A 12,520-nucleotide genomic window follows, 5' to 3' on the forward strand; every position below is an offset into this window, starting at 1 on the left:
TTCCATGGCTGCAGTCAGAAAGAAATGTGACCACGGAAGGAGGGTCAGAGACTTTGCTTGGTCTTGAAGGCAGGAGAAGGGGCCACAAGTCAAGGAATGTGGGCAGCCTCGAGAAGACAGAAAAGGCAAGGAAACAGATTCTCCTCCAGAACCTCCAGAAAGGAATGCAGGCCTGCTGATAATCTGATTCGAGCTAGTGGGACTCATGTCAGAGTTCTGACTGTAGAACTAGAAGTTAAATGTGCTACTTTAAGCCACATTGTGGCAACTTGACATGGCAGCACAAAAAAAGAAAAAAAAAAAAAACCATGAAATCACTCAAAACAGTGGGTAAAGATAGAAATGAACCAAGGGATACACCAAATAGTTGAACAGCTAAAAGAGACCAACAGAGGAGAAAGTGGTCCAGATGTAAGCTGGCCACTCCCTAAAGTGAAGGCTGAAGGTTGAGCAGTCTTTCAGTTTAAAGTGCCTGTTCTTCCCTTGCTTCAGAGTCCCCGGGGTTCTAGTGTTTGCATTTAACAAGCAGCCTTTTTCACCTGAAACTATCACCTTCTCCCTTCATGTCGAAAGCCTGAGAGTTTGAGAACTTTCGCAATCTTGGTTCACATTATAAACCCATCAAGGTAATATTCTGGTTCCAGAAGAACAGGTTTTACCACATCATAAACGAGAATGAAATCTAGTTACTTTTATGTGTTAATCCAAGTTCTGTGACATTGGAGGACACCCTAAATGAGGAGTGGGATGGCCACCAGACCGGCTAGACTGTGCAGAGCTGGTCTTGGTGTTTAAACACCCCTCCCAGAGCACCCCTCCTCAGATGCTTAAGGTCCAGAGCTACAGCTCCTCGCTAAACCACTTTCTCAGCTACCAGTCGGGAAAAGGGCACATTATTTCATCCAGGTTGAGATTGTTGATGGCACTATCCTACAGAACATTCTCTTTCTAAAGGGCTAAGGGTACACAGGGAAAGAAATGCTGGATTTCCAGGTTTTCAGGCTGAGTAGAAAATGTGAAGGATAGCAGTGTGTTGCTGAATCATAAACCCCCCAGCCTCATTCAGTTTTGACAAGCTGGGCCTAATGCTTCATTCTCATACAGAGGCCTTGGCCTACAACTTTTTTCCCTGCCTGAATGACCTGCCCCATTCATTCTTCAGAACTCAGAACAGCTGTCACTTTCTTGGGGGCTGTCCTAGGTTATGTTGGCTCCTTCTGCTGTAGGCCGCCGCACCACCTGCACTTCTCCTTTCGGAATGGCCACCATATCTGCAATTACTCGCTCAGGGTCTTTCACATTCACCATTAGATTAATTCTGCAGAGTAAGGACAAGGTCTGCCTTCTATCGTGCTCACTGTTTTCTCCTCGGTCTCTAGCAGAGAGCAGATACAAGTGTTTGATGAGGACTGGTTAACTGAGTGAAGGAGTGGGCCTCATGCTCTTACTCTGGGTCTATAGATTTCTGCGTTAGTAATTCCTGGAAATGGAAATAGAAATTAAACATTTGGGCCCCTCAAAGCTAAATAACCCAAACCATTGAGTTTCTAAAACATAGCTCACATCCTATGTTCATCTGTTTTCTTGTCCAAAGCCTGAAGCAGTAGTCAACAGATGCAAGAACAAGTGGGTCTGATTTTCCACAAGAGTAACAAGACAATTCAGTGGGAGAAGAGAATTATCTTTCCAACTAATGGTGGGACAACTGGATATGCACATGCCAAAGAATGAAACTGAATCCTTCCTTACACCACACACCAAAATTAACTCAAAATCAATCACAGGCCTAATGTAAGAGCCAAAACTATGCAACTCTTGGAAGGAAATGTAGGCGCAAACTTTTGTCACCTTGCGTTGTTCAAAATTTTCTTAGACATGCCACCAAAAGCACAAGTGACTAAACTAGACCTTATCAAAATTACAAACTTTTGTGCTTCAGAGCACACTATCAAAATACACCCCACAGAATGGAAGAAAATATTTATAAATCATGTCTCTGATAAAAGCTTGTATCCAGAATATCTTTTTTTTAAAAGATTTTATTTATTTATTTGACAGAGATTACAAGTAGACAGAGAGGCAGTCAGAGAGAGGAGGAAGCAGGCTCCCTGCTGAGCAGAGAGCCCGATGCGGGACTCGATCCCAGGACCCTGAGATCATGACCTGAGCCGAAGGCAGTGGCTTAACCCACTGAGCCACCCAGGCGCCCCTGTATCCAGAATATCTAAAGTCTCATACAACTCAACAATAAAAAGCCAAAGAACCTAACTGAAAAATGGACAAAGGAGTTTGTCTGTTGAATTGAAGAGGTATTTTTCCAAAGAAGGAATACAAATGACCAGTAAGAACATGAAAGGATGCTCATCATTACAGCCATCAGGGAATGTAAATCAAAACCATGACAGGATACTAAGATGGCCATTTTCAGAATGACAGCAAGTGTTGGCAAGGACCTGGGGAGACTGGAGCTCTCAGATATTGCTCTAGAGAATGTAAAATGGTGCAGCCATTTCAGAAAAGTTTAGCAGTTCCTCCAAAAATTAAACATGGAATTACCACTGGACCCAGTAATTCCATTCCTTGGTTTATACCCAAGAAAAAGTAAAATCTAAAAACTCATATGTGAATTTTCATAGCATTATTCACACTAGCCAGAAAGTAGAATCCAAGTCTATCAGTAGATGAACGGGTGAACAAAATGTGGTATGGCCATACACTGAAATATTTAGTTATAAAAAAGAAATGATGAACTGATGTATGGTACAACATGGCTGAACCCTGAAACCCTTCAAAGTGAAAGAAACCATTCCCAAGAGGCCACACCTTACTGGATTCTATTTATATGAAATGTCCAGAAAAGACAAATCTAGATTGAGACAAAAGTAGCTTGGTGGCTGCCCAGAGCTGGCCTGAGGTGGGAGAAGCAGAGGGGACAGGGGATGGGGAGTGACCGCTAGTTGGCTGGGGATTTTTCTTGGGGTGCTGAAGACATTCTGGAATTGACTGTGGTCATGCATGGTTGCACAACCCTATGGACTATACTAAAAACCATTGAACTGTACACTTTAATTAGATGAATTGTATGGTACATGAATTATATCTCAATAAAGCTGTTGAAAATTTAAGGCAAAGAAACACTGTGTTTCTATTTCGCAATGGCATGCATTTGTCAGAAGCCAAGCTCATACTCATTTTCCCAAGCATAAAGGAAAACACAGGTTTCTGTCTTCCAGGACACTGCTGCCTGAGCCTATTCATTTTCCTGTGTGCTTGCACAACTGTTGAGGGCTCAGTGCAGGAAGTCCAATCCCGGGGAATCAGGGACCTGCAGGCTTCTTGCAATGGAGCACTTCAAGTCTACAGAGCCGTGTGTTTTTCCTCCCTTAATAATGAATGTCCTTGGAGCTTCAAGCACAGCACGAAAAGATTCTCCTTCCAGCAGTCACTCCGTTGAGAGCACATGACACTCAGTGGGTACAATACTTTGGAAAGGCCAGCATGCCGGGATGACCGAGCCCTAAATGTGAGATGCTGGACTATGGGGCTCCGGATTTGTTTTCTCCCTTTCTTTCTCCCCTTTGGTCCAGGATCTTCAGCTCTAGCACAAAGGTCTGAGTGCCCCGTGCCCCCCTAATAAGAGTGCTGGATGGGAAGAGAGAAAGGAACATCCTAGAGTTTGGGTTCCATCCCTAGCTCTGGGGCTCGCACAGAGTGTCCACCCTCTCCTGAGCCACCGTACTTCCCTTTCATGCCCAGGGTAGGGTTGGTTGGGAATCCTGGGAACAATTCCTGCCCCGGGCATGTCAGGGAATAAGCAGACATAAGGAAGTCTGGGTGGCAAAGGATTCAAGAGGAAAAGCTCGGACTGTCCTCAGGTGAAAATGGCTCATCTAGAGGGGAATTCAGAGTAGGGACCAAGAGAGAAACCAACAACCGGATTAGCAAAAGAAGCAAAACTTCCACTTTATTTTAATAGTCCTTGAGATATAACAGATGGGAATTGCAAAGACAAAGGCTAACACTAACCAGGGACCCGAGGGTCAGAGGACTCTAGGGGTAAAAGGAGATGGCAAGGTACAGGACTTAGGATTTTTCCAGCTTTAGAAAGTCAGAGAGCGCAGGTCATGGCCAGAACATCCCAGTACCAGTTACAGATTCTTTACAAAGGTGTTTACCTGTGGGAAAGAGAAAAACCAAAAGTTAAATTTCACATTTTCAGCAGACTCTACATTAGTCCACCCACACTGATACGAGGTGTTGTAAATTAGGAAAAATTGGAAAGGGGAGGAAATGGAACTTGCACAGGGTCATGTAGTGGAAGTGGCTGAGCTGGAAAGAGAATCCAGAAATTGCATTTCCCCAGTCCAAAAATACCTTTGAGGAGGAAGTTAGGGAGCAAGTCTATTATTTAACAATTATTAGCCCAAAATGCTTTAGAGAATAGGGACTGTATTTGTAACTTGTACAAGGCCCTGTAGGCTTTAGAGTGTGAAATGCAATTTGAAGCACAAGGCCCATTACACTGAAGTCTGAAGCAAAGATTAAAGTGCAATAAAGGAAAATCACTAGAAGCAGGAGTTAAGGTCCTCTTCCACCTTTTTCATGAGTTCCTCTTGTTTGGTTACTTCTTCAGAAAAATCTTCATTGACATCCAACACCAACACTGGAATGTTCAGCAGAGCCTCAAAGTGGAGCCTGTAAGAAGCATGAACAGAAAAAAGAAAGCTGGGGTGCCAGGGGGGCTCACGTGTTAAAGCCTCTGCCTTAGGCTCAGGTCATGATTCCAGGGTCCTGGGATTGAGCCCCGTATTGGGCTTTCTACTCAGCAGGGAGCCCGCTTCCTCCTCTCTCTCTGCCTGCCTCTCTGCCTACATGTGATCTCTGTCTGTGAAATAAATAAATAAAATCTATTTAAAAAAAAAAAGATAAAACAAAGCTGACCCTTCACATACTCACCATGTCTTAATAATCCACAGAACAGACCTAAAGTCACAAGGCTTCACAATGGAACCGCATGTAAATTACAATTAAAAAAAAAAAGTATTTAATAAAGTTGGCTACAAAGAAGAAGGCTGAAATTTCTCTAATTTAGTCTTGAGATGGATACTGAAGGTCAGAGCCCCAAACATTTCAAGTGGACTACATACCAAGCCTGGAGGGAGGAAAGTCCAAAACTAGGACTGTCAGCTTAGTAAAATGGAAAATTTCTCTGAAGTTTTTCAGCCCTTCGCCCTGTGTCAACTCTATCACCATCATTACAATGTTCAATCTAGGGAAATGTTAAAAAACAAAAAAGCTGGAGAAACAGAATCTAATAAAATGCCTCTTAAAATATACAGATTATAGCTAATACTGAGCTTCTCAGATTTCTAACCACTTGGTCTATCCTGAACCTTCTCAGGGGGCTGCCTGTTGAACTTGTGTTTGAGCACCTGGCTGTAGGAAGGCAGGTGTCTGTGTGGTGCTGCCTTCTCCACTTACTCAGTTGTCTTGTGAACAAGCCAGGCTTCGTGCTGACCATGAAGCTGCTCCAGATACGCCAGTTCAACTCCCTTCTCCTCTTTCCTGGCCCTCTGGTGGAGTCTCTTCAAACAAACCTACAAGACAATCCCCAGGCCATGCTGAGCTCACGCGTTATTGTGGCTTCGGGGTCTTCGGGGGTTCTAGGACCCACTCCTGATAACATCCAACCTGGGAATGATAAGCCCCGACCTTGCTTCTACTTTCTTGTTTCCTTATGATCACAGGTTAATGGCAAACTTCATCCACCCTGGGGAGCTGTAATTACCCTGCTTTTTCCTCCTCCCAAGCCCATCCAGGAAGTCACTAAATCCCCTTTCATCTCCCTCACCTCTGCCTTCGTCAGGTCCTCATCACCTCTCACCTAGACCATGGCAGGAGTCCTCTGGCTCTCTGCTTTCTGGAGGCGGTAAAGTGCATGGGATTAGCACAGGCCTTAAGGTCAGAAAATCCACGATTCACTTCCTGTGTTCACCATGTACGAGTGCTGCAATCTTTATGGGCTTTTCTTTCCTGCCCTCCACTCACCCTGGGGGATGCCGTGAGGACTCATCAAGGTTAAGGTGTGTCAAGATCCTGGCCATTGCTGCTCTCTCCTCCCAGTGAGCTGCCTCCACCTGCCCTTCCATAGTTACACAAGAGAAGGCAGAACCCTTCTTGCTGCAAACACCCTCCCAGGCTCCCTACTGCCTAGAGCCATAAAGCCCCAGGTTTAAGGAAGTATGAGGAGCATCACAGTTACAAAATGGTAAGTTATCTGAAAGATGTCTTAACCTGTCACTCACTGACTCTGGAGCAGAAGGCAAACTTTGTATAGGTCAAAGGTAAAGAAGTAAAAAAAAAAGTGAGGCTTAAGACTAACTCTCCTTCCTTCCCGCTTTCCAGAGTGGGCATCGTTCCATTCTGCCTTCAGCTGGTAGAAAAGTCTAAAGCACACTGGCTCAGAGAATGTCATCTTCTCCTTTACCTGTCACACAAAGCCATGTGGGATTCTGGCCACTGCTCCGACCCCTCCACCTTCAACTTCCTTAGTACCTCCCTGGACTAAGCCAGATGGGACCCGAGGGACAGACCAAGCTCTTTCCCACCTTGAGACTTCTGCTCCCAATGTTCGTTTTGCTTGATTGCTTCCCTTCCTCTCCCTGCCTGGCAAACATTTCATCATTCAATGTCATCTGTCCTTGGAAGAAGAGCTGGATTGACTCACTGAGCTAGGACCACCCTCATTCGAATGCTTGAAAACTTCATTCCCAATATAAACTTCAGCCCCAAATGAAGTGCATGGTATTCCTGAAGATGCAGAGTCTGTGCTGTGCATCCCACCTTTCCTCTAAGGAGACAAAAATCATGTAAACAAACTTCATTTATGAGCTTATGTCCAGCTTCTCAGATTGATTTATGGGGACAGATCTAACAGGTTAATACTTTTAGCACTTACTCCTTTTCATCAGCCTTTTCCCCTAATCAATTATCATCCCCAACTTAGATGAAGTCCTTGTCCTTGGGATTTTATAATTTAGTTAGATAGGGCACCTGGGTGGCTCAGTGGGTTAAGCCTCCTCTGCCTTCAGCTCCAGTCATGATCTCGGGGTCCTAGGACCAAGCCCCGCACTGAGCTCTCTGCTTAGCACGGAGCCTGCTTCCCCCTCTTTCTGCCTACCTCTCTGCCTCCTTGTGATCCCTCTCAGTCAAATAAACAAATAAAATCTTAAAAAAAAATTTAGTTAGATCATAAATAATACATAAAACAGTGAATCAAGCGCTAAACTGTGAGGTCTAGACCTTCAGGGCAGCAGTGCCAATAAGGAAGGGAGCCACCAGGCCCCAACAGTCAGAAAGGCACTCCCAGAGGCGGCAGGGGCTCCCCCTTTATCTCTGGTACCAGCTCCCCAGCACCTTAGTGGCACGTCCAGGGCCGCAGGAGACGGAGGGAGGCGTGCACAGGGGGCACAGAGGCGAGGGCCACAGCCTGTGTTGTTCGGGCCCGAGCGCTAGCCACGCTGGCAGAGCCCGAGCTCAGTACATATCTGCTGCCTTCATTCGTGGTTTGCTCTGATCCCGACACCCCAGCTCCATCCACCTTTGTCTCCTGCCTTCATCTTTTCCTTTTCTACTTTCCTTCACCATCAACCTGCTTTTTCTTCCCTCTCTGTCCCCACACCCCACTCTTGCTGCTGATGGCTTCAAAACATCTCCCGTTGTTTGCCTCCCTTCCCCATCACACAGCCCTCCAGCCCAACTTCTAGCGGTCCAGCTGTCTCTCCCTGCAACCGACAGTGACTTTCTGTATGCCTGCAGAAACAGTCCACGCGTATACACCTTACCCCCACCTTTTAAAAAACATCACATTTGTAAAAGGTGTCCCACCATACTCTCTGTGCCAGCTTTTCTTCACCTAACAATGTCTTAGAGACTGTTATGTTAGTATGGTGTTTTCCCATTTTCACAGCTTCGGAGCTTTCCAGCGTAGGGCCAGAGCATAATATAATCAGCCCCTACGGATGACCACCTGGGCTATGTCCAATGACCCGCTATTACAAACAGTGCTGGTTGGCACAGGAGCCACTTTGCCCGTGTGGGAGCGTATTTATGGAGTAAATTCCACGGAGCATGATTAATAGGTAAGCTCCTATTTTGAGCATTTGGCATTTACTGGTACAGCTACAACAAATTCTTTTTTATCAAGTCCTGTGCAAGTAGTGCTCTAGTCCTGTGTCTGCTATCAGTCGTTATGGGGAGGGTACACCTGAACATGACTAAGAAAGGCAGTGGGCTATGAACGGCAAGGGGGGGACCTCCTGCTGACCTGCCGCCTTCACCAACCACCCAGGAGAAAGGACTGCTGGGACGGCAACGGCGACTCTGCTGGTGGGTCTCGCCACTGTGTTTCCCAGGCCCAAACCCACAGGCCACTTGGGCCAGGCACCCCCACAGACCATCTCCACGCCGCCAACAGTCCCCAGCAAGGCCCGGCCAGCTGCACTCTCTTCGTGACTCCACAGGGCTGGGTGGGGACACTGAGGCCAACATCTCCCTTTTCACTGATTTTTTTATGTTGGTCTGCTTGCCTTTTAGAGCTTAGGGAAGAGCAGGTAGAAAGGAGCAAAATGCCCTCCTTAGGTCCATCTCACAAGCTCTAAACTCAGGTTTTCCCAGGGCTCTGTACTAGAGTACAGGGCAATTACACGGCTTTTCACACAGAGATGTGGTTCACTTCTGTTCTGCTCTTCCCTTGGATACCGTCACCTCTGAATCTCACAGAAGGGGTCGGGTTGGCTCTGGGGAAGCATTCCTGGGTCTTGGCTCTACAACCATTGGAAGAGCATCAAAATCCCCATCCAGTCAAAGCTTTTTTGCTTTTTCTACCTTTAAGCTGTAAGAACCCCTCAAACCCCCTCAGCCTCCCCCAGCTAAAAGACCTCGGTTAGTCTCTGCATGAAGATGTATCAGTCACACCCTCATCATCACTGTCCCCTTCTCAGAGTCATTCCAAGTGCACAAAGAAGTGAGGAAGACTTTCTTGCTGGCCTTCTCCTCTCCCACTCCTGCAAGTCCACGTGTTGGGCTCCCCACTATCTTTTGACCCTGCTCAGTCTGCTCTCTGGCCTGCTCCGTCTACAAGGCTCAGTCTTGTCTCTAGAAAGCATAGCCTCTGGTCAGAAGGAGCTTGCCTCCTGAGATTATGCTGTACACCTGACCTGACATGTAGCCACCCATTATATATGTCTCAAAAGCTGAGATCAACACACCTCTCGAAAAATACCTCCAGCCTTGTTTCAGAATCCCACTCCAGAAGAGCCCTTAGAGACCACTAGCTTGAGCCACTAAATCTGAAAGACAAGGACACTTCCAGGCAAAAGGTTTCTAGGGGCTGTCCATGGTCACTGCTAGTCAGAGACTTTGGTGCTCCTCCTGCAACATCACCCTATAGTGTATGAGGCTGGCTCCAGGGTCCAAGTCAGAGAAGTCAGAGAATGTAAACTTCTGTAGTCCACCCTTACTTACCAGTGGCACCCTCAAGGTTCAAAAGGCAGCTACAAATTAGGCTAATATCAGGCAACCATCAAGACCATTAGACTCCAAGGACCCAGCTGGAGGAAAGGGAAAGCCAAGACAGTTGGCTACAGGTGACCTGGCCAGAGGAGCCAATGTGCAAACCCTGGCCAAGAAAGACAATGCCCCATGTTCTCTACGTTGTTGTTACATTGAGAGGGCCCCTTTCTGTCAGTCATCTGCTTTAGCCCTCTGCTGCAGAAAGTGTGTGGGAAATAGGGTGCTCAATGCCAGAACAGGAGGGTGCGACCCACACTGCTCTCCATGCTCCACATAATATCTGCTCCAATTTCTCCCAACCAGAAAATCGGGTGTTGGAGAGCATCATCTCTTAGGTTTCCTACAGCACTGAGGATTAAGGCTTGCCATTCCACATTACCTGGGGAGTAGCCTGGAGGTAGATGAAGCCATGTAATCTGAGCTGGCTGGCAAACTCCTGCAGGAGAAAAGAATGCCAATCTTGATAGATATGCCATTCGATGTCACTGAGGGAACCATTTTCAAAAAGATTCTTCGCAAAGATATACCTGGTTGGAAATACAGGTGGGATCAGGGAAGGCGATCAGAATGGGAAAGGGAATGAAAGGTAAAAGGGAGAGAAGCAGAAAAATCAATAACCAACTTGTTTCATGACTGTGCAAGCCATTTAAACTTTCTGGCTCATCAATCTTTAAGAAATCTGAATTTTTAGCCTGTATCTCCTTCCTTGTTCAGCAGTAAGATGGGAAATAGCATGTCGACTTTAGAAGCCCAAAACATAGCTCTCCAACTGGATTAATCCAGTGGAGGAATAGGAGCAGTGGAAAAGACGACCGACCAATGGTTGCCAGCGATTCTCCCTGCTGGAGGCCACGCAGGACATACAGCGATGTGCACACAAACTCACACTTTTGCAGCCAGCCCCCAAATCAACAAAGCATCTAGGGCTTATGAGGCCTTCTGAGCCTCCAGGCAGCTGAGCCATCCTCTCGTGTGGATAATAAGTGGAGAAGGAAATGTAGGGAGATGGTGTCCCCTATAGAGCTGGGGACGCATTTCTTCTTCACAGCAGTGTTCCCCAGAAAGCAGACCCTCCCCAAAGCACACAGGAGCCCTTACTTGCTTCCTCTGCTACTGAGCTTCTAGTCCAGGTACAAGAAAGCTAAATCTAAAAATCAAACGAGCTTGCCCCTTGCTTACTTCCACAACTAAAGGAGCATCTGGTAAATAGGAAATCAGAGCCAACAAGAAACCATTGCTTCAGAGGGTCAACTCTGCTTTCAAACCTCAGGCATCTTGATACAAAACACAATTTATACCCTAAACAATAAACACTAGTTTCTAAGGCAACGCTTAGCAACTGGCCACTTCTGGGAAAATGAAATTCAGAATCCTTGTATACGAATGGTCCAGGAAAGTATACACCACAAGGCTGCAAGTGTTGCGAGGAAGAGAACGGGCAAGCAGCGTCACGGTCCCGAGTGTGAGCCTGGCCCCCAAATTCACAAACTGGGTTGCCATGGTCAAGTCCTCAAACTCCCTCAGCCCATTTCTTCCTCTGTGCAAAGAGATGACTGGAGAACCTGACTCACAGCACTGTGGTGATGACTGCAGGGAGCACTCAAGAGGTGCCTGCAGGAGTGACTAGGCGCAGAGGAGTCGAACATCTTTGCTATTATACCTACTTCTTTGCTGGGCTGTGAAGAAATTAACCTAGGGGCTCCCTAAGTCAACTTTCTCAGTCTGGGATGGCTTAACTATAGTCTAGCTGAAGGCAACACAGAATGATGACGTCTGTAACTCAATTTCTGAAAAACAGTTTCAGTTTCTTCATAGGCAACTTAGAAGTTAAAATCCCACAAAGAGCAATGATGTATCTGTTAAGAAGCCCTTCAAGAGGGGCCCTCCTCTTTATTGGGGATGAGCACCTCTCTTTCTCCACAGCTAGTGGTGACCAGCGGAGGGGGGGGGGGGAAGACCTCTGGGATGTACAGGACCAGGGGAGGGAACCACTGCAGTCTGCAGGCAGGTGCCACACAGAAGGAGCATCAGAACCCAAGCAGCAGGGTGCCCATTCTAAAACCACACACTATTGTTTAACCCCAAGAGAAAAGATTTAGATTTCTTCTTCCTAGCCATTCACTCTCCTGAACAACTTGTGTTCCTCCTTTGGGACACACATCACACACGTGAGCATGTGTGCTGTCTCAGAGTCCCCATTACACTAAGGTGGCCCTAAAGGCAGGGACTGGGTCTGCCTTGCTCACTGCTGCAGCCCCAGGGTCTAGCCCAGTGCCTGAACATATGGGGATTTAGTAAGCCTGTGCTGAGCAAAGGAAAGAATAAATGAATTTTTTAAAGAAGGCAAAAGGTCTAAATTACTATCACAATTAGAATATATAATGGATTGTCCTTTCTATCTCAAAAATGCCCCCCTGAAGAAAATATTCAGAATGTGCCTATAGCAAAAATCAATTCCCATCTCTTCCTTTACAAGAAAACGTTAAGATCTTGTAACTTCTCAACGAAGTATTTCTTTTTCTGAGGGGTCTTTCACATGCCTACTTCACTAAAGGGCTAAATCAAAAAACCCATGGTGAATTGTTTCCAGGTAACCAGGAAGGTTATATGTAATTCATCTTCCTAGTCTAAGAGGCATGGCCTGGGAAACTGGAGAGAAAAACATGCAGTAGTGTACCCAACAACTGTAAAAGAACTCACATCTATAGCTCAACTACTTATAATTCACATATTTAGCTTTTGTAAAGAGTAAACTCTCGGGGCACCTGGGTGGCTCAGTGGGTTAAAGCCTCTGCCTTCAGCTCAGGTCACGATCCCAGGGTCCTGGGATTGAGCCCCACATCAGGCTCTCTGCTCAACAGGGAGCCTGCTTCCCCTTCTCTCTGCCTGCCTCTCTGCCTACTTGTGATCTCTGTCAAATAAATAAAATCTTAAAAAAAAAAAAAAA

At 46.3% G+C, this 12,520-nt stretch overlaps 1 protein-coding gene across 4 annotated transcripts in view; it reads right to left on the bottom strand.

Moving 5' to 3' along the window:
• Positions 1-3,938: 3,938 nt before the first annotated feature.
• The window catches only part of DGUOK (deoxyguanosine kinase), a 28,971-nt gene continuing 20,389 nt past the window's right edge, over positions 3,939-12,520 (bottom strand). For 3 of the 4 annotated variants that reach the window (XM_082743965.1, XM_082743967.1, XM_082743966.1), the window contains 4 exons: positions 9,953-10,100; positions 5,482-5,597; positions 4,596-4,695; positions 3,939-4,175 (listed from right to left, as the gene is read on the bottom strand). In XM_082743965.1, the coding sequence (XP_082600091.1) occupies positions 4,149-4,175; positions 4,596-4,695; positions 5,482-5,597; positions 9,953-10,100 (391 nt within the window). In that variant the 3' untranslated portion in view covers positions 3,939-4,148. Of the gene's footprint in view, positions 4,176-4,595; positions 4,696-5,481; positions 5,598-6,608; positions 6,696-9,952; positions 10,101-12,520 lie in introns of all 4 variants that reach the window. The other variant, XM_082743964.1, reaches the window with a different exon arrangement.

Source organism: Mustela nivalis (genome assembly GCF_964662115.1).
Source record: "Mustela nivalis genome assembly, chromosome: 8".
In the NCBI taxonomy this organism is placed as follows: Eukaryota; Metazoa; Chordata; class Mammalia; order Carnivora; family Mustelidae; genus Mustela; species Mustela nivalis.